General features: G+C 39.0%; 1 protein-coding gene across 1 annotated transcript in view; it reads left to right on the top strand.

The window, feature by feature from the left end:
• STK32B (serine/threonine kinase 32B) overlaps positions 1 to 22857 on the top strand; it is a 157334-nt gene that overhangs the window by 71830 nt on the left and 62647 nt on the right. Inside the window, exon 4 of the mRNA XM_057373493.1 lies at positions 11607 to 11780. Within this exon, the coding sequence (XP_057229476.1) occupies positions 11607 to 11780 (174 nt within the window). The remainder of the gene's footprint in view (positions 1 to 11606; positions 11781 to 22857) is intronic.

Genomic DNA, 22857 nt, shown 5'->3' with positions numbered 1-22857 from the left:
AAATGTTAGTAGGCATCTACATGGAATTGACAGCATCATATTTCAGTGCCGCGGTTTTACATTAACTATTTCATCGACAGAAAGTAAAGGAGTGAATTCTTGCTTGAGTGAATTCTTGCTTGAGTGAAATCTTTAGAGTAGCTGGCTTTAATTACCAGGGTTATACTGGTGTGGAGGAGATTCTTTGGAAGCTGGTTGAAGAGTGTTTGTATATTTCTAACAAAACCAAAATAAGATGAACCACWTATTTCAGTAGCAGTGGAAAATTTTAGTTTACAGTGAAGTCARGAAGATGGAAAGGGTTGATAGGAACTCTGTCCAATTCCAGTGAGTAAACTAGCTACAGAAAGTGTACATGTGAAAGGAAAGACTGATCTGTTTTTTCTAGGTTTCAAATCAGGAAAATGAAGGGGTTTGTGTAGCTCAGAGGGAAATTTCATTTACGCCTAAATAAGTGAAAAAGAAAAGCACTATTTTAAGCCTCTCAACYCATGCAGAGTGCCAAACACACAGAGATACACAATCAGTGCAGTGTCTAAGGGTTTTAAGCAAAGATTTATACCTATTCTTAACTCCAGCATGTGATTAGCTGTTCATTCAATGAATCAGGAAGATTAAATTTTGTTTTGATTGAAGCGTAATGATACGTGTTGCAACTTTGATGTTTCTTTGCTTCATAAAACTGAAAAAAACACACAAAATTATCTCAAAAATGTAACAGTGTTTGAAGTTAAAAATAGAGAGAGTTTGGAATAATTTGTTGTAATCTATCACAAGTTTGCTGAACTTAGAGTTTTAATAAAGTATAAGTCGAGACCTGTAACTATTCTTTTTCATTAGCTTCTGTTGTCCCTTAATGCTCTTTGCTCTAAAACTTAGGGTTATTTGATCAGGTTGAAATCCTTGTTTTGTAGTTGGTGTTTATCTCTATTAGTATTGATAGCYACTTTTTAGAAAATCTTCCACTAAATGAAGAACTGTGAACCTCAAATAATGAGGTTGTGAGAAAGTTAAGAGAAACAGGAAATTCTCCATGAGACAATCATCCACTCAAATTCTGTTCTTCAGCACTCCATTAATTGTGCGTAGTTTACAGAGCCAGTTAGCTGCTGCAATGAAAAGATGGCAGAATCACRAAATTGTTTTGTTTGAAAGAGACAATTGAGTTCACCTAATGCAAACCCCCAGCTCGAGCAGGGTCACCTAAGGCAGGTTGCTCAGTTGGGATTTTTATATCTCCTCAAAGGAAGACTCCACAGACTCTCTGAGCAAACTGTCAGACCAGTGTTTGACAATCCTCACAGAAGAAGCATTTTCTTGTGTTCATGTGGGATTCATGTGTTTSAGTTTGTGCTCATTGCCTCTTGTCACGTCACAGAGCACCACTGAGAAGAGYCTGTCTCCCTTTTCTTCATTTCTGCCCGTCAGGTATTTGTACACAATTGTACCCTAAATCTTTCCTTCTCCAGGGTGACCAGCTCCAGAGTCCCAGCTCTCCCAAACTTTTCTCCTATGAGAAGTGCTTCAGTCCTTTATTCATCTTTGTGGCTCTGTGCTTTGCTCTTCTTGGACTTGGAAGCTGACAATGGAATGCATTCGTCCAGGTCAGCCTTGGCTTTCCCAACCCTGTCTCTGCAAGATTGGAACAGCTCTCTGTTCCTCCTGGATCACCCACCCCCTACTTCCATCTCTTGTATACTTATTTTACTCTCTGAGTTCAGTTAGGATATCCTTGCTCATCCATGCTGAATTCCTTCTCCTTATCCTTGATTTTCTGCTCATCAGGATGGACCCCATCAAGCATTGGAACATTCTGCCCAGGGAAGTGGTGGAGTAACCATCCCTGGAGGTGTTTAAAAGACATGTAGGTATGACTCTTAAGAATATGGTTTAGATTTGGCATTCCTGGGTTAATGGTGGGACTTGATTTTGCAGGTCTTTTCCAATCTAAAGGATTCTGTGATTCCATAAGTTATGAATATATCACTCTTTGCAAGGTACAGACTGAGCTCTGGACCTGCATCTCAAATGGGGTCCAATTTTTCAGTCCATTATTCCCCATGAGCTTTCTCTTTGCTCGCAGCTTTCTCAAGTATCTGTCTTCCTAGGTGAGCTGTTTCCTGTACTGGGAATGGGGTCCTTTTTGTGTGAGTGGTTTCCCTGAGCTCGTCACACAAGCTGTCTGTTGCTGCTTTAATTGGAAGTGTCTGAGACAAGGCGGGGACAAGAGAGCCTGGTTGGCACTGTGCACACAAAATTGCTGCTGTGTAGTGCCACGTGCTGTGAAGTGCYATAAATTGGCAGTGATAATAACGTGAAGTGATAATGAAGAACTTTGTGAATATTTGCCAAGTCACAGCATATCTCCAACACAGCTGAMTGGGTTTTAGAGGCTGCATTCAGATGAGAGTATCAACAAACCCCAAGTGCCTTCTCTATATGTTCTAATTCGCTCAGCCAGAATGGAGCTCTCATGTGTAATTGTGATGTACCKATCTTAAAGACTATAAATAGAACAGAAGATAGGGGAGACTTTTCTTTATTCCACTCACAAAATGTATATGAAAGATAAAACGCTTGGAAAAAATTGATGAAGAATGAAGCTGACTTTGGTGTCAGAGAGTAAAACTGAGTGAGGCTGGTRAAAGCTGTCGTGCTTTTCATGATGGCAGAACAATTAAAATGAGTCTTGAGGATATTTCATCCAWGTCTGCTAAAAATCCTAAACAAATAGACTGAGAAATGAGCCTATTTTGCATTCATTTGCAAGTCTTACTTTATCATTGGTCTAATAATATTTGAGAAAACATAAACTTTACCATGAGACTGTGCCAGTAAGTCTACAAGTATATGAGCAAATGAGCCAGAAAAGTAATTAATTTTCTCCTGAAAAACAAATTATCAGAAAACACTTCTAGAGACCAGCCATTTGCAAAAACAGAGCTCTTAATWTGTGGGAATAAAAATGTTTCCAGAGTCACAGTAATTGATAGAAGCGCAACTCTGTGGCTTTTTTTCTCAATTTGGTTGTTCATTGCCTACCAAAAATTCATCCTATTTTCTGCAATTTTCTAGATCTTTAACAAGTGTTCATGGAAGTTTCGACTAACGTCACTTACTGTCTCAAAAGTTACACACTGCAGTGGTTTTCTTGGAATAAGTTCATGCGGGAGATGAGGAAGTGTCATTGCTCCTGGGTTAGAGAGCAGAGCTGGGACCTGACACTGCTGAGCTGAGGAAGGGAACTGATGACAGCCTTCCACTACCCAAAGGTGTGGTAGGGGGGACATGAAGATGGCAATACCTACAGATGGAGAAAAGCTCATGTGCACTGAAAGGATGAGTGACATAAGTGCATAGTTCAGCAAGAGAAATCCAAACTATATCAGCAAAATGTGTATTCAAAGCTAAATGAGTGGCTGGAACACTCTTCCTTGAGAGGCTGTGGAATTCCCATCCTGGAGAGTTTCAAAACTGCCCTGGATAAGGCCCCAGRCAACCTGACCTAGTTTGAAATTAGSCCTGCTTTGAGCAGGAGSTTGGACTYSCTGACATCTGAAGAGCTTTTCCATCCAAAATTATTCTTTGGGTCTATTTTAATGTTCAGTGAGCGTTACTTAATCACAGTGTAAAAGATCTCACATGACTATGGGCTGTTCCAAACCCTGGAACTAAACCCTTTAGTCCCAGCCTTAAAGGAACAGAAAACAGTAAGAACATTTTCTCATTTAGTAGATGACCWCCTACATTTTATCACATGGTTTCTCTCGTGGTTTCTCTACCCTATCATCATGATGAAAGACAAGCAAAATACCATATTTTMATAGAATGCTTAGGATTGGGAGAGRCCTTAAAGATCATCTCCTTCCAGTRGACAGGGAYACCTTCCACWAGACCAGGCTACTTGAAGCCCCATCCARCCTGGCYTTGAATGSTTCCAWGAASRGGACATTCTCAGCTTCTCWGGGCAACCTGTRCCTCWRAGGAAAGAATTTCTTCCTAATATCAAATCWAAACCTGCCCTTTTTTACAACCTACAGTTACTACCATAACCCATATCCCAAATAACCTCTTCCTCCCCTAGCATTTGCAAATTCAAAGGCAGAAATAAAGAAGCTTATTTTAGGTGGAGCAAAGCATTGGTTGATTAGAACCAGGTGAAGAAGTGAAAAAAAATGTGCTCTAAAACAAATCATCTCAAATGATCAGGACTCACAAAAAACTTAAACCCTTCAAAACAGTACTGATCATAACTGGAGTTTGTGCATGCAAAGATGTAGCAATGAGGTTTATTTCATTAGCTGAAAGCAAAGTGCATCATAAAAGAGCAAAACCAGTTATTTATTTTGCATTTTGCTTTTGCATGTTTAGTCCATTACCGTTTGCTGCCTGCCTGTGACATGGTCGTGGATCTTACAATGAACTGAGCCAAATTCTGTGAGACTGCAAATAGGAATGACCATAAAATCCCAGAGTGGCTGGGTTGGAAGGAACCTMCCTCAAAGTTCACCTAGTTCCAACTCCCCTGCCKTGTACAGGGATGCCTTTCACTWGACCAGGTTGCTCAGAACCTCACCAGACCTGGCTTTGAACCCTTTCAGGGATGGGRCATCCACAATTTTTCTGGGAAACYTGTTTSAGTACCTCAGCACCCTTGCAGTACTATAAGGCCCCAATTACATCCCCCCAAAGCTTTTWCCTTTCCAGGCTGAACAATCCCAATTCTCTTAGCATTTCCTSAAAGARGWGGRGCTCCATCCCTCTGATCATCTTGGTGGCCTCCTCTGGACTCGTTCCARMAGCTCCRTGTCCTYCCAGAGCTGGATGCAGCACTGCMGGTGGGGAATCAGGAGAGCAGAGCAGAGGGGCAGGATCCCCTCCCTTGCCCTGCTTTGKATGCAGCCCAGGACACCTTTGGCTCCCTGGGCTGTGMGTGCACRTGGCAAGATCATGTCCAGATGATGAATGGTTCTTTCTCAGATCAGAGAGGATTTGTGCTCTTCTCAGCCTCCTGGAGGGAGAAAATTCTCTTCCATGTGAGGATGAATACTAAACTGTCTCTAATTAATAACCCTTGCCTGGATGTGAGTTAATGGTAAATATTTACTATGCTAATAAGTCTGTGACATGCCTCTTACTATCTTTGTTGAGACAAATTCTAGTTCATCTTTCAACTTAATTTCAGGCAATTTTTTATTTAGACATTTTTCTTAGCTGYTTTATTTGGTCACTTCAACACTAAATAGAATTTGAGAAGATATAAGCATCAAAAACTCAATTCTTTATAGGACAAATTCTCTGCTCTCAAAACTTTTCTTAGAGAATATTGAAARTTATTTTTATGTTTTTGTAAAGAAATACAAGAATAATAAAGGAAGTAATTGTCCTTTGTTCTAAACAACATTCATAGAAATGGCGCTTGTCTTTCTGAATTTGTAAATAGGCATATTTCCATTTCTCTCCAACAATGGACTTCTATTAAATACTTTGCAAACAAAAATCTCAAATTCCAATAGCTAATGTTTATCCATTTTCAAAAAGAACAAAGAAATCTATAGAAATGTAAGCAGAATAGACATTATGGAGTAACATTTCCAATATTACTTCACAATACTTGCATATTTGTATTTGCAAAGTTAACAAATCATGGGGCTTTGTCTCTTGAGGCTTGTCCTTGGCTGGCAGAACACACAAACTTATACAAAAAACATTAATTTAGTTGGCTTGGACACCTCATTTTATGAAATACATCATTCAAARGTAAGTATTTGCTATTCCCAGTCACAGTGGGTGTAATACTTTTCTGCACACCTTCTCAGCATGGGCAAGTTTGTAATGATTTGATGTTTTACTGWTCACAGTTGCTATTTTTGGCACCTATATTATAACCTATACTTACACCAGCTTATATTACATCTCTATTTTGTTCCACCATTCACATACAAGAGAGCTCTGGGCTGTTCTTTTTCTTCTCTGCCTCACTGTTCTTTGGCAAATGCCAAATTATTTGCTTCACTCTTATCAGTGCAGCAAATCTTGGGTAAACCGGTTGCCCCTTTGCAGGGGATGTAAAATATTCTATAACATTGTTACACAAATTGGACTGGTAAGAAAAAAATGAAAGGCAACTGTATCAAGAAATGGCATCTACAACTGCACTGGGAAAATCTACAGTTACTAGTGGGGGGTTTATGTCATTGAAAAAGTGACCATGTCCCTTTAATGCTACCAGGGGAAAACTGGAAGAGGATCCTTCTTTCATTCTGTAGTTAGGAGAAACCAAGGATCAATCATTTGTCATATCCAGGGGAAAGCAGTTTTATCTGAATGTATGAACTGTGCATAACTTGCTTTAGCTGATTATCTCGAGATTATGAAGTTAGGTTTGGGCTTGATGATGGAATTTTTCTAATCTGTTTTTAATCTTTAATTTAAGTAATACAGAAAATATCCATCTTTATGTACTTTTCCCCAGGTAATTCATATGAAACATGAAATATGAATACTGGGGCCCTCAACTAGAAGGATTTCAATGAAAAATTACCCTAATTAACTAAAAAGAAGGAATGAAAGTAGGGAAAATKATCTTAATAATTCATCTGTAACTGCTTTTATGAAGACAGAGTTAAATATAATAAATACAAATAGGATATAAATACAAAAATTAGATATTATTAAAACAAATATACAGATATAAATGTGGAAACACATGACTTATTCAAAGAGTGCTTTGTTTAAATGCGTTTCCATCAAGGGCTATGTTCAATAATAGTTTATCTTCCAGTCTGAAGATAATCAAAAAGTCAATTCCCTGTTGCTATGGGCTTTGTTATTTTATCTTAATTTGGAGAAAGGTGATTCTAATACCTTAAAACTTTTTTCAACCAAGAGAAAGCAGAGGCTGGATCTGTAATTAGACCAGTTTTCCTATTACTGGATAATGACACTACTTAAACAAACAAGAACTATTACCTTAAGTCATTTATTCTTTCATTTCAAGGAGGATTAAAATACTGTCTTTAGGGAAAGCTAGTAATGTATTATTGGTATTCAATATCAATTGATTAATATTCAATATAAGTCACATTTTTACAATTCATTCAGTAGGCATTTCTCAGCTACCTGGTTAGCATAAAAATCCCAAACAACCTCTGAGTTTACYTGAAAAACCAATCAACCCTTTGGTATGTCATTTACCTTTGAGCAGATAAGAAGCTTACAAAAGTAAAATTACAGTGTTTGTTCAAAACCTAATCTCCACTGGWCTGATTTGCCATCAGCCCCTCCCCAACCTGCAGCAACATTTTCAAAGATTCACTTCTCCCATGGCCAATATTTCATTTGTCTATTTGAATTCTTAAACCAGTAAATCAAAAGCTCTTATTTCTTGAAATATTGGAATAGAAAAAAAAAAATGAAGGTAATATTTCATTTCTTATGTAAAGAAAGAATACTGGATTTGTGAGAGAGAGACAGATATGTGACTAGATTGCTTATGACCATGGAAAACCAAACTTGTCTAGGCTGGTACACAAAGCCCTGTGAGTTGCTAATGCAGGGTAGGAGGAAAACTATTCCATTTCTTACCCGCCTGCACAACAGGACCTGGAGAAACTCCTGYTCTGTGTTTGGTAGTTTAGAGCTGCATCAGAAATTGGTATCTACAGGATCTGCTTAGTGGAGCATCTATCAGCTKCAGAGACCTTCTCCTGTTTGCCATRCACAAKMTCTCCTCTAGGTCAYAGACTCAGTTTCACTGAGATGGACTGCTTTATCCTCCAGAAAAATATCTTGGAACCACCCTGCGGTCTGATCCACACAGTCAGAGAAATGCCACCCATGAAGGTGTGACCCAACTGGATCAGCTGTGCAGGGAAGACACCACTATCCATGAGAAGGGGTGTAGGATTAGCATCATGATGATGTCAGGTGTGATAGGATTTAGAGGGGATAAAAAAACCCTGCTGATACACTGAACACAYCCATGCACACGTTCATTCAAACCATCCCTCAGGTTTTAACTAACCCAGTTAAATACAAATACAGCTCAGGTTTTACTTACACCAGTATCCACAACACTTCTGGCAGGGTCAGCAGAGTTACCACAGACACATGAGGACAAACAAAAAAATCCCAACTCTGGCCCTGAGTGGAGGAGTCAAACTTTGGAGAGGATATATGGAGCTTCTCAACAGCTGTGTCCTGATGTGTGTCATTCTGCCTTCAACATCTAAATTAAACTGACCTGTGCTGCATCCACAGGGCATGAAAGACCACAGAWTCATAGAATACCAGGGTGGAAGGATCTCAAGGATCATCTGCTCCAGCTTTGTTGGCAAACCATGATCTAGAGAAGATGACCAGACAAATCTGAAGAATGTTCCACATGGGAAGGCTGCCAAGTTCAAATATTACCCACACTTCTGTGTATCTCCCAGTTCAGTTCTGATACTGTTAGGGTGGGTTTTTTTTTTTTTTGTTTTGTTTTGTTGATGGTTTTGTTTATTTGGTTATTTTGTTTTGGTTTCTGTGTGTTTGTGTCCAAAACACTTTAATCCAGAGGTTCAGCCACTTCTGGAAGCCTTGTAGCTCTGTCTGCAGGGATAGCATTTAATTTTACCTGAGAGCAAGGCAGAGTAGCAGGAGACCAATGATTCACTAGCAAATCTGACAGCCCCTGGACAAAATCCTTCTATTGCCATCCCAGCCTGGATTTCCAGAGATGCCCGAGGCCCTGAGAGTCCCAAGGCAGAAATGGTTCCGCCCTGTAGGAAAACTTTGTTTGATCTCTCTTTTAAATCATTGACAATTACAGATGCACCAAAGCTTGCTTAGGAGGTGACAAAGGATCACCATTTCCCCTCACAAGCACAGAAACCCAGAGTGCCTGTGTTCAAAAATACACTTGGGGTGAAAATGTAATCGTGTGATTTTAGGCACCAGGAGTGCTCTTTAGTCCCAGAAAAGACACAGTGTTTCACTTACCATTTAAGTATGGTTTTCAATCTGTGATTTATTTTTATGTTAATTTTTTTAATAATTAAAAAGTAAACAAACAAAATCTGTGCCTTACTCAAGTGGTAACTGAAGGAAAAACTTAACACTGGAACAGCATCACCAACTGTGGCTGAGCCATCCCTGGAAGTGTTCAGGGCCAGGTTGGATGGGGCTTTGAGCAACCTGGTCTAGTGCAAGATGTTCCTGCCCATGGTAGGGAAATTGGAAGGAGATGATTTTTAAGATCCCTTCTAAGCAAAGCCATTCTATAATGATGATTCCACCTCTGCTAGATGCTACAGTTTCTTCACTTAAAATAACAACAGTGTCAAAAAAAGGAAAAACAAATTCTTAAATGTAGCTACACATTTAAGCTTTGCTTCAGCAATTGTTTCAGGTTCAGAAACACATAATATTTGGAGGAATTTGAATATATTTGAGGCCTCTGGTTAAAAAACCAATGCATATGTGATTGTGTGTGACAAAATTCTGCATCTCCAGAGGTGAGCAGACACCATGAGCCAYCTACTTTACCATTTTGCTTCAGAGGTTTGACTTATTGAGAAGTAAGTTTAATGCAAATAAAATGACTTTTCCCTCCTGGCATTTGGCAGTCACACAGAAGTGCAACAGAAGAGCAGAGTATGAGAGAARGTTGCTTCTCAGAACTGTGTTCAGAAAGAATAGCAAGCATTAAATTCAAAATGAACCATCTGTGGCAGCCCCTAAGCAGTGCCTCATTTCAGTAAGTGCAAGCCTGGGAGTGAAAGTGAAACTGCACGTAACTGTCAATTAAAATAATCTAATATAGACTTTTCTGCCTCTGGGGGGAGGGTGTGCACAGATTTGCTGGAAGCCCACTCTATTTCATTTCCTTGGCATAAATTTTACAGTTCAGGAGAACTGAATCACATCGTTAACCAACATATATTACACACCTCRAGGGAGAGAAGGTACTGGAAGAGGCACTATCACTGTGGATCACTCTCAGTACTTTCTMTATGTCTGGTATAAGATTATATAACTTCACATCAAAATTAATTCCAAAACTATTTCTAAGGAAAGAGTGGTTTCACATCAGAAATAAGGTATTTACCATTCCCCATTGGGGAAAACTAAAAAACTGTACCTTATACAGTTGCATTCAGAAACAAAATCCAGAGAGTTCCTGTCAGTTCACTCAGACAGCAAAAAACCAGAGCAATGGCAGCACAGCCAAGGTAAGTAGAAACACATGGAAATTCCTGCTTGCCCAAGCACTATATATGTGTATATATATATATATACATATATTGTACATTCACTGGCTACACCTTTGGATTTACAGGATTTAAATCAGATCAAAATTTGGTCCTCAGAGTATTCAGCAGGCAGTTCTGGGAAAAGGTCCAGAAGAATTCAGTCAGTAACCATGAAGACTCTGTCATTTTATAAGATATAAGTTGCTGACTTTAAAAAATATGCATTGTTAGGCAGTAAAATTGCAGTTTTATTCCTTATTGAATTTGGACCTACACTTTAAGCTGTAAAAAATACTCAGCTAATAGAACACTGTGTATATTTTTGAATCTGGAAAATACCCCAGGGAGAGCAGGTCTTGATGCTGCCAGAACACTTTCCATAAGAACTGGAGTTGTATGTGTGTGAATACCAAGTGTGCCTCAAGGCCTTCCATTTTATTGTTAATATTTTCTAAGGCATTTGGTTGCCTGAATGAGTATATGGTTATTTAGGAGTGTAAAAGCCATATAGATATTTTAAATACTATTTTATCAATGTGCAGGTGTTAATCCATGTTCAAAATAGAACAGTAGTATGGCAGTAGTTCAAGCTCTGCTTGCCTTCATGTCCCACTTTCAGCTGGGATAAAATTAGTTTTCTTCTCACTAGAGCGGTGCTGTGGTTTGAATTCAGGGTGAGAATTATGTTGAWAACACGCTGATGTTTTGGCTGTTGCTCAGTAGTGCTCACCCTAAGCCAAGGACTGTTCAGTGGCTCTGCTCTGCCAGAGAGGAGMTGCACAAGGAGCTGGGAGGGAGCACAGCTSGGACAGCTGATCTGAACTGTGCAAAGGGATATTCCACACCATAAACTATCATGCTCATATAAACTGGGGGGTTTGGATGGGAAGGGCTCACTACTGCTGGGGGACAGGCTTGATACCAGTTAGGGGGTGGTGAGCACTGGTGTTGTGCATCACTTGTTTTTCTTGGGTTTTACTTCTTCCTCTCCTTTTCATTGCAATTATTACTGGTTTTATCATTAGTACTGTTACTATACTTTACTTTTATTCAATTACTCGACTGTTCTTATCTCAACCCACAAGTTGTTACATTTTTCTGATTCTCCTCCCCAACCCACTGGCAGAAAGAGGAGTGAGTGAGCATCTGCATGGTATTTAGTTATCCCTGGGGTTAAAGCACAACACTCAAATATGCAGAGTCCCACCACAGYCAAAGTCTGTTTGCAGGATTGGACCACAGAAGTGAGAATGCCTCTCTGTGCCTGCCTTTTGAGCAAACCAGGATCTCCTTAATGAGAGCCACCCCAAGGCATGGCTGTGACTACATCATCTGCCCTGAGATGTCAGCTATATCTCTTTCTTCCAGGTATTCCTTCCAAGATGAAGAAGACATGTTCATGGTGGTTGATCTCTTGCTGGGAGGTGACCTGCGTTACCATTTGCAGCAGAATGTCCACTTTAACGAAGGAACTGTTAAAYTGTACATCTGTGAGCTGGCACTTTCCTTGGATTATTTGCAGAGATACCACATCATCCACAGGTGAGTGAATTTCATTTAAGGAATGGGCTGCTTGCTTTTGGCAGAGCTGAGGAATTTAATCACATATTTGATTTTATAATTCTGTTTATTCTAAACCTCTCAAAAGTTTCCATTGCTATCCAAGGGTGGAATTTGGCTCTGAAAATGTTTTTTTAGTGCTTTCTTTCTGTCCACAGCCATTCAGTAGCCTTGTATCCTTCTCATACTGCCCTTTTCTCCTTCTGATTTCATACTATGACATACATTTTTCACTATGGTCTTAAAATCCTAAATACAACCYGTAACAGCTTCCTCATTGCTTTTAATTTATTTTTAATTCTCCAGTGCCCCAATGTTACTGAACATGAAAACCTTGTAATCCAGACAAGAGCTTTCCACAACAACATCAGGGAATGGAAATAGTTTATAGAACCTAAAGCTGAGAATAATTTGTTAACTTGCAGCTTCTGAATGAAGGTCAGGAGGAAGAGGTGGGGAAGTAGGARTAATAGTACAAATCAATTGGAGCAATGAGAGATGCTGAATAATTTTTGCACTTTTTATTCTACAGCAATCTGTTCTGTTTTCTGCCATATAGAAGCAAAGACAATATTCATTTAAAAATGTTGTCAAGAATCAAGGTTTGTTTGTTTTCCTTAAACATTTTGGCATTTCATTGAAGCAGCAGAAATAACCTCTTTTTATGTTAATGCAGCAACTATGAAATTATAAAATTATGGACTTGAACCTTTATTTTATTCTTTTTAGGCTAAATTCAGGGTTATCTGTCCTGATTTAGAGTGGTATCAATGTAAAAATAAAGTTTTGTGTGTTACAAAACCTGGATGTGACTTTCAGAGTTAAGTTAAACTAAACTGTGCCATAGATCTTCCAAAGTCCAGTATAAACAAATTCCTTTGAATACATTACTTGAGAGTTTTCATCCCATCCACCTACCAGTGCTGCCTCATGATTTTGCAAAAAAGATCCAATAAAAAGTATGGTCTGACTTTCTGAGGAGGAAKGGTCAGCAGGAAATCTCTCTGAGTAGAGATGTAATGGTAGGTGAATATTCTGTGTTACTGAAACTGTGCAAGACAAAATTCTGGTAAACATTGCAACACTTGGTTTTGCTTGCMATTCCAGTAAACATTGCAGCACTTCCTTTTCCTTACAATTAAAACTCCAAATATAATAATGTGCAGACAATTCTGTACACTGTTACTATTTTAGTACATTTCCACGCATTTTGCATAAATTTTCTTTTCTCAGTGAGGATTTTAAGAGTGGAGCTCAGAATTACAGCTGACCTTTGTTTCTAATGCCTTAAGGAATGTTCATGGTGAAAAACAAATTTATGCAAATAGGCTGGCAAAAYATTCATGAGACAATCCAGTTTGTAATCAAAACTTGTATTTTGCTAGAAGTCTGTAGCTTGAATATGMATCATAGAAAAGCCTATGAAAGGTGAAAAGAGGACTGAATTGAAGTCATTGTGGTTCATTTTTTTTATGAGAGTGTCTGCCTTGTCATGGTCCCACTATGAAACTGGGTGTGAACTTTGATCTGTTCTGGATGCCTCAATCATGGCAAGTAAACACTTAACTTTTTTTTTTTCTTTGAGTCGTGGTGGTTCAACACTTGCTGATTTGCTCTGAGGTGGGGGAAGGCATGGAGCTGGTTGTGGGAGGCAAGTTYTGGGGTCTGGTTTTGCTTTCACTCTGCACCAAAAGCTTTCACACAAAGAGATGAATCAAAATATCTCTCTCAGCCTGCAGCGAGTCTGGCTGACTGGTTTGCTAGGATTGTTGTTTAGGAATCTGGTTCAGGACTCCATTGCATTATGATGTAGAGATGATGAAGAGATGTTTATTTTGAAGCTGGCCGACCTGAGATCTGAGTGTGCCTGTCCCATTCACTGTTACTGCCCAAATCACCCAACTGTGGCACAAGGAGCCTTTTGCCTTTCATCTTCTCACCATTGCTGCAAAATCACAGATGATCCACATGCCAGTGAATATGTTATTTAGCCAGGTGAATCCCAGAACATTCTACCTTCTATCTCACCACCTCCTGGAACAGCAGTCTGTGGGATGGGTCCTCAGCTGCCTTAAATCTCTGTAGCATGTCTGGCATCAAGAGCACAACGCTGACTTAAACTGGCTCAGGAGCAGAGCCAGCAGCRATGCTCAGTGAGGAGACATCTGGTCATTCCTTTATCACTGCAAACACACCATCTCATTTGGAGATGAAATCACTGCTCTGCTTGGTGTTTACACATTGAGGTAGCAGACTTTGGCGATATCATTGTTACCAAGTGCTTCCAGTCACCATTCACACGCTAACCTAGAAAACTGTATAAGATCTTTCATTTTAAAATGAATGTGTTGGCAGCAAAAGGGAAAAAATTGTAAGTCAGAGAGTCATTGATAGACCCCAYTACTAATTTTGTCTCAGCTACAGAGAAAGAATAGTCAAATGTTTTATCAGACTGGGTGGGTGGATTTTCAAATTGCAGTATCATAAAGAACTGAATATACAGGGTGTGAATCAGGTGCTTAACTCCTCCTGATGTTTGCAGATGAAATGTKTTCAGGTTTCCATTACTATTACATCCAGAGACATGACAATGGGTTTTTCCAGGTTAACCTGTGGCCCCAGGAGTTTGCTAAGAAGGAAATGGTACTGAAGGGGACAGGAATTACCAGGCATGTGTGAGTGGAGGCAGAATGGTACAGAGCAGCACTGTGCCACTGCCCCTTGGAGATGCCTTGCAWTGCCTCTGTGTTTGCTGATGGGGCTCGTGGTGTCTGCTTTGAATGCGGCAATCATTTAAGCAACAGGACCATTGTTACTGCAGGGACAAGTTCAGCCATAAATTGACTAAAACCCACTGCTTTTCRGGTGTATTTATGAAACTTGCAATTTTTATTAATCACATCCATGTGCATAAACCCCAAATTTGTCATGCACAATTCTGCAATAGTGGGTTTATTTATTATGGCACAATAATGAGTGCTGCACTGTGTCTCGCAGCTCTGTTGTAAATGTTTGCATTTACATGGATGCTCACCCAGAATTATGAAAACTTTTAAAAGAAAAGATCTAAGTTTCAAGCTATTATTTGAAGACTATTCTGAGTAAACTCTTTACTTAATTTACACAACACCTAACTTAATACTGGGATTGTTGGTCACAAGTGATAGTTACACCAAAAAAACTTATTTTCTTACAGCCCTGTTCTAATTATATTTTATCCATATTTCTTACATGAAAAAACAATTATTTTATAGCTGGATGAGTGGTGTTTCTTGCAGACCCTTGGGTCCCAGTACACACAGAAATGTTTCTGACAGTATACATTATCTCAAACATTCTCAAATCTTGGATCAAATCCGGCCTTCTGCCATTTCAAGATGGTATGACTAAACACAATCATTCCAGAACTGGTTGTGTAATGCCAGTGAATAATGTATTGGACAAAAGTTTTCCCATCAAAGGCTGAATAAACTTATTTCAGCCATGAGTAACTCAACCTCCTCCTTTCACAAATATTGCTGCTCATCCATTTCAATAAAACCACYTGCCTCCTCAGCAGAGCAGGCTGCCTGTTTCCCTTCAGCCAGTTCTTCCAGCAGTAGCTCCAGGTCAACTCTTCCAGGATGCTCTTGCCCCTACAGCCTTGGCTGGGAGCAGTGCTGGCCCTGCAAAGCTGTGGCTGCTGTCCTGGTAACACGCTTATGCCAAAAAAAAAAATCACATTTTCTCTTTCTAAGGGGCAAGTGTTAACTGTATTGCCCTCTCAACTTTTCATCATCGTCTGGCTCCATTGGTTTTCATCTGCTTGGAGAAGGGGCTGGATGTGGCAGATGTCTGGAATGGAAATTGCAGTAACCTTCCAGCACAATTTTAGGATACTGCACTAGCTGTTTGATCTGTGTGCTCAGGACACTTTTATTTCAGTGGGTTTTTTTAAATGCAAAACCATTCATGTGTGTATGTGTACATATATTAAGCATATATAAACATTTTCTGTTGAGCACAATATGACTGGAATCAGTCTGGCTTGGCAGGTCTGTGCTGTGTGGTTACTGTGATCACCAGTCTTTTTCTCCATTCCTCCAAGTTCTGCTTCCAATGGAGAGTAGCACCAGGAGTTTTTCCAGCTCTGAGCAACTCAACAGCAGTGCAGGGTGGGCAAAAGCTAATGSAAAATGGCAAAAGCTGATGGAAAATGGCAAAAGCTATTGGAAAATGGTGGCAAATTGAGCATTGCATTTTCCTCTGCCAGATGATCAGGGTAAGGGTGTCTTGCTGCTACCAGCTAGACAAGATTTACTCTTTGTTCAGCCCTGGACCTGTTTGTTCATTACCATTGAGCCTTTCAACATGTCCAAGAGTCTGGCAAAATAAGATAACACACCTAAATGAATAGACACTTCTTTAAAATGGACCTTTGCCTTCCCACTTGTGAAAACATACAGGAAAAGAACAAACTACTTAAAAGTGTTCCCTTCATGACATTTTCCATTTAGTATGTAAGCAGTAAATAGGTTAGAAAATTACTTGAAAATGGAAAATTTGCCTCTTGTTTTTCACAGATGTCACAGACAGAATAGTGCCAATTTCAGATTTAGATGGATATACTAAATAAAACACAGTTCCTTACAGATTTCTGCTCCTACTAATGGTCTTTTACTTTCTGACAAGTGTGTGTAGATGAAGAAAAAATAATATGGTCTGAAGTAGATGAGCTATGGAAAAAATAACCATAGCATGACTGCTAATCATAAGAAGTACCAAAGATCATAGCAGGTCAAGAGGCCTGCCCATTGAATTTTCTTAGTTCATGTTCCCATCTCTCTTCCATGGCAYTGTATTATGGTCTTTAAATAAGTGCTGGCCCACATTATTCCAAGGGCAAATTGCAGGAACTGAGCAATGATCTATGTAAGAAAATTAAATCAGAAAAAACATCAAAATTAGTCAAAAAAGAAGCACCAAGAAAATAATAAAGCCCTGAAAATCTACTGAATGCTTATGAGCCAGCTCTGATGGRAAAAGAAAGTGATTCACAAATTCTAGGCACAAAGGGTATTTACATTTCAGTCATACACTTAACAAAGAATTAGATACCACAAGATACAAATACACAGAGAACAAGCCTTTCAAYTTCTGAATGGAGTTCTCTCCCTACAAGAACAAATTAATTTTACTTTGTTTTAGCTATAGAAAGTTATTTGATATACCAGATGAGACACTGCTAATAAATGAAGCTGGTTTGGAAATATACTGAGATCTCCATATACAAAGGCTAAAGTACTAATGAAATAAAACAGGCTGCATTGGGAAAGAGACACAGAGAACATGCTGGGGTGCATGATGCTCCATCAGGTGCTCCAGTTCCTGCCACTGGCACAGATGAAATCTTTTATTGTGGGCCTGATGCACTCTCTCTTCCTCACTGAGCTGAAATACCAGAAGATGCCCATCACACCCTCACTCCTTCAAACCCCATGGCTCAAAGGTCCTCAATGAAGCCAGCAGGCAATTGTTTCCTTACAGTTTTCAAGTGAGTAGATGAAGTCACCTCTTGGTCCTTTTTTCATCTTCCTTCTCTCATTATTGTAACATTGTGGGAATATGCTTATACGAAATATTTTGTTTAGCCAAGGGAAGCTCATCTCACAAGCCCTAGATCATTTAAAATTTGCATGTGCGGTCAATGGTAGGAGATGGAACATCTCATCTATGGACTGAGCTTGGCCAATCATCTTGCATTAGGTAACAAACCTGGTGGCCAAATATGACCTAAATCAAGGCCATCTTAAGCGTCTCTTTGTGTTATATACAACATCCAGACAAGCGTAGATATGATCTTGACATGTGTAAGTCTACAGTGCCCTAGTGATGGCATTGTGATTTTAGAGATTTCTCGTGTTTATTTTGTTGGTTGATGACAATGAAGTGTGGGAGGACTCAGGAAGAGCTTTAAATCTGTTTATAAAAATTGTGATTTAGATAAAATTGTTTAAAATTCTTCCTAGAAGAATTAGTAACTCYCTCTTCTAGATGCATGTCATACACTCCTTTATGTCTAGATCATATCTATCTTGTCTGGATGTCTGTTTTTAAACAGAGACACAATCAATAAGAAAACCAACTATTTTTCTGTGTACACCGCAAGCACACACGTTGGCTGCACCCCTATTTAAATCAGCTGCCATCACCTGTCTGTGTTGCTGTTTTTCCCTTCCTCATTTTCTTTAATAATCCTTTTACAATAACCTGCCCTTTTAGGAAAAGAAGACTTTAGGGCACATGATAGGTATTAAAATGCTACATATTCCACATCTCCACAATTTAGCATCCTATTGATGGATAATCAAATTAAATGCTTTCTCTCCTTCCTTCCCCCGCTCTTCAGTATTAAAATTTTGATCATGAATCATTTTTAGACATTCAGACACTGAAGCAAAAGATGCTGAAAGAGCTAAAGCAGAGCTTTATATTCAATATTATCTCAGTCTCTATCCACAAATCTGATCCAGTTAATGCCAGTTTTCTGCTTTAGCATATTGCTCATTTCTTTGTGGCCTGGTATCAGAGATATCTTTGTTCACAGAAATCTATTAAAATTTTCTTGGTGTTGCTTTAAAGCTTCAAGTGATTTTAGAACAGGTGTCTTCTCCCAATGGCTTTATGCCTGCAAAAAACACTGTATTAAGAGCATGCTAAAACTGTTATGCTAAATATAATAATATAATCAAGAGTATTAATAACTACATGCAAATAATTTTTACTAAGTAATTACAATTATTAGGCACTCCTACAGATGCATAACAGTATCCACTGTCTCCTATGGCACTGCCTGGCTTATCCTGCTTTTGTGACCTTCCACCTCCTACCCCAACCCCTCCATGCACCTGGAAGTGGAGGAAAGGCTGATCCAGAGAGATCAAATGAGCAATGATGTGAAGCCCTAACAGAGGAGAGAACAAGAGCTAACCATCTGTGATACAGAATCAATCCCTTTCGCAAACTTTAATGTTAATAAGAATTCTGATATCTCTGTATCTTGGAAATTTCACAACACTGTGACTCTGAGAAGGCATATTCTCTCCACTGAAATGGCAGATTTGTATGCAAGTGTGCTCGAGTGGTTTTTTGTTTGTAGTCAATTTCAAAAGAAATTTAAAATCTTTGTTAAAGTATGCAAATGAGGAAAGGGAATATGGAAAAGGACTGTAAATTTCATGCCGAGCAAAGTATGAACCAAGAGCAGCATATGGACAATTGTTTCTTTCTCCTATTTCTGCTTCAATGGTGGCAACATTTTTTTCAACTTGGATGAGCAACACATGCAAAATGTATTCTATCATTCTCTTGGAGATTTCCTTTCAATGTAAGTTTTTTAAATATATGGCAAAATAAAAAATACTTAAGAAAAAAGTACACATTTACTTGATTTGTTCATGCCTGCAGTAGTCTTCTGTATCTCAGGAGTTGAGTGAACTGTTCATGGTGTGTCAGAAGACATTTCATTGGTGGATACTGCAATTTGAGCTTCGTTCATGCCTTGGAAATGCATTCAGCAGCTTTCAGCACAGCTTTAATATTTCACGTGAGATGTGATCTCATTTGTACAACTTTTAACTTTGCAGATATACTGAGAGATGAAAAAGAGTGAGAGTTGTAATTGTGATCATCTGACAGTTTCTTCTTTCAAAATAAATCATCTCGTGGGCAGGGACTGCAATTAAGATACAAATTGCCATCAGATATTTTATACTGAAGTTGTCTTTTCCATTTTTTTCTCTTGCATTTATTCTGTATACCCCTCCTTGGATATTCCTTGGGGCGCTCCCTCAAGGTTATTTTCAAACATTCATATATTCTCTGTAAAATTCTGTCCCAACTCCCCTGGACGGGTTTTAGAGAGGGGAAAGCATCTCCAAGCTTTGATGTTGTATGACAGACAGTGCTTCTGATGAGCCTCTGCTTCCCCCAGCATGTGCAGCCACAGCTTCCAGCTCTCCCAGGGGAATCTCCTGGGATAATGCAGTGTGGATAATCCTCCTTTCCTGCAGCTGAGGAGACAAGGCAGGCTGCAATACAGCAGTGGTGGTGCTCTTGCACATGCAGAAATGCTGTCAGCAGGGTAAGACCTTCAAATATGAAGGTGGGAACAGCACTTGGTAGGGGGTCCACATTCAGTAGACTGAAATTTATTAAACTGGGTTCAGATGAATTGGGTCATTCTTTACAGTGATAATCAAAATCATCTCTACAGTCTGACTAACAAGAATGAGAAACGGCCTCTATCCAGTTGCCACCCTTTTTTGTTATTTTATGTGTTTTTTATTCAGACATTTATCTCTTCATCTTGTTATAAACATGAAACTTTGGTAGTGTTCTCAATACAGAGGAGTTCCTTTTTAGCCTAAGAAAGAAAACAAAACTGGAGTGTCCTTTTTTATGTGTGTTTTTTTTTTCTTTTTTTTTTTTTTTTTTTTTTTTTTTTTTTTTAATTTTTTTTTTTTTTTTTTTTTTTTTTTTTTTTTTTTTGCATTTCACAGTAAATGACTATTCTGTATCTAATCATGTTACTTATGGTTTATTTAGGCAGTATTTTTAGTGTGCATGTCACTTTTTTTTAGGTTTGGGGGTTTAATTATAGACACGGATACATTAGAATATAAATRTGAGGGGTTTATGATAAAGCTGTGGGACCTTTTTCTATACTCAGATACTGTTTTTACTTTGCTATCAGGCTGAGTTTAGATTGCAGATATTTTGGGCAGGTACTCTTTGGAGAGACAGTAGCAATAAAAAAGGACTTGATGATAAGATAGATAGATAGATTTGAGGATACAAAAAAAAAAAAAAATTCTTCTACCTGCATCAAGAGGGGCAGAGGTACCCAGGGAGGGACTTGGAGAGCTGAGGAAAAGACCAGGGAGTGCAGAATGTGGCAAGAGAAAACTGCTATGGAAAGAGTCAGATCCTAAAAGCCAAAGCTGGGAGTGGCCAGAGAGAATGAACGTGGGGGTGCAGTAAGAGAGGAAATAGGGTCTTGGGGGCAGTATGGGAATTCCAGCTCAGAGGGGTAAGATTTACTGAAGGCTGAGTGCTTTTGAGTTTGTCTTTCTTTGTAGGGTCAAACAGCTCTACTTGCCAGCTGTGAAAAACTCTGCTCAGAGCTCTGCAGGTAAAAATTAATGCTGTCTGTTTAAAAATTAATGCTCTGTCTATTTCTAGAAAAGGTGATGATGTGGGGAAATCAAGTTTTATATTTCCTATGTTTTTCTCTCAGTTGCTACAATAATTAAGATATTGTCTTCATTAAAAAGATCAGATCAACAACTCAATGAGTGTCAGAGGTCTATTTTGAATGCAATCCAATAAAAAATAATTGTATGGTCAATAATCAGTAACAATTACTAATATAGTCACTTAACAAGACTTGCTGAGTGGAAAACCTATTGCCAGGATGCTGCATTTCTCAGCGTTTTTGGCAATTAAATATATTAGTGATGTAGAATTGTCTTCCTTTAAAACTGACAGAGAGTCAGAGCTTGATTCTTAATTTGAGATGCTGCAGAATTTTTCCCTGGTGGTGCTCCTTCAACTCTCTGCAGAAAATCTCCTCAGCCCCAGAAACACTTTACAGATGTGCCCCAATGTAAACACATGCATTTACATATGTAAAGAGGGTTAACACTAATTAAAGTACCAGTTTATTTCCCTGACTCCCGGAGTACCTCTACTGCTGAAACAAAGAAATATGAGCATATACTTAAGGAAGTACATTTCCTGTTAACAGTCTTTTATCCTGTCATTATTGTTTAATATTTGCTTTTGCAAGAGACAGTGTCAAAAAGGAATAGCRTATGAGATCTAGCATGAGAAATGGAATTATCAAGCCTTAGTTGTCTAGATTTTTGAACCTATTCATCAGATCACTCTGTTAATGGGCTTAGTCATTGCCTGTTGCTCCCTCCTATGAAACACTTGGTCACAGTTTCCTCAGATCAGACAAGATGTTGGTTCCCTAAGCTGACATGTGACTCCAGTTGTACAAAAGCTCCTCTGTGTGGCAGTGCCAGGTTCTCTGCATGTCACAGATGAGTTTGTGATGTCCGCCTGCCTGGAGGGAAGCAAGGAACCGCCGGTCGCCTTCCACAGACATCTCCCTCCAAGCCTCACACAGACAGAAGACAATACAGAGCCTCAGAGGGTTCATGCTGCAAATGAGGAGGATGTTTTCGATGGAAGCATCTAAAAAAAAAAAATTCTTAAGTGTGCAAGGTGTTTTAAATACAGCACAATTAATCATGTATGAAGGATCGCGTTGTTCATGGTGTGAAATGACGTCAAACAAGACAATGAGCACCCGAAGCGTGACTCCTGCAAGAGGCTTAAACACCTGCCTGCACTCCTGTGATAACACCTCRCAATAATTTGACTGGAGAACAACCCCAGTTGTTTTCATAATTCCACACAGCATGCAAGATTTTTCTTATGTTTTTGAAAATTTACCCACTGTTCWCCAAAATCTAAATGAGAAAGTCTCTACTTTTTTAGTTGTCTGTCTAAACAAAGCAATTTAGCCAACACAGCTAACAGAATCTATAAAGCTTTCAGTTCATCTGAAAATAGGCAGCTGTTTGAATGGCTTCTGCACTCTAGTGACTGTGCTGTTTGTACATTCATTGACTATGAATGGGTGCATAGATGCCTAATCCACAATAGAACCTAATCCAAATGTTTTAACTTGAGATCAGAATCTCAAATCTATTTTCACTTGAATAAACAACAAGAATAATCCTTGTAATAATTTCAGTGCAAGTAATTACTGTAACAGCAGTTTCTCTGCACAGTCTTGTCCAAACTCTCCTTCACCCCTGCTGTATTCTCGCCTGGTAATGCAGTAAACCAGGATGTTGGCACTACAGTCTGTGGGCTCAAACAATATTGYCAAKATATCATTCCTTATCCAGATTCCTCAAGAGGAGTTGGAATACCAGGCTGTTCGATTTCAAGCAACAAGCAATATGTTGTTGATATCTCWTAGAACAGGGAAACTTCTTAGGGT

This window comes from Malurus melanocephalus, unplaced genomic scaffold (assembly GCF_030028575.1).
Source record: "Malurus melanocephalus ecotype Western Australia unplaced genomic scaffold, MMel_1.1 scaffold_199, whole genome shotgun sequence".
Classification (NCBI taxonomy): domain Eukaryota; kingdom Metazoa; phylum Chordata; class Aves; order Passeriformes; family Maluridae; genus Malurus; species Malurus melanocephalus.
The sequence above is the reverse complement of the archived record's forward strand: the minus strand, read 5'-3'. Positions and strand labels throughout refer to the sequence as shown.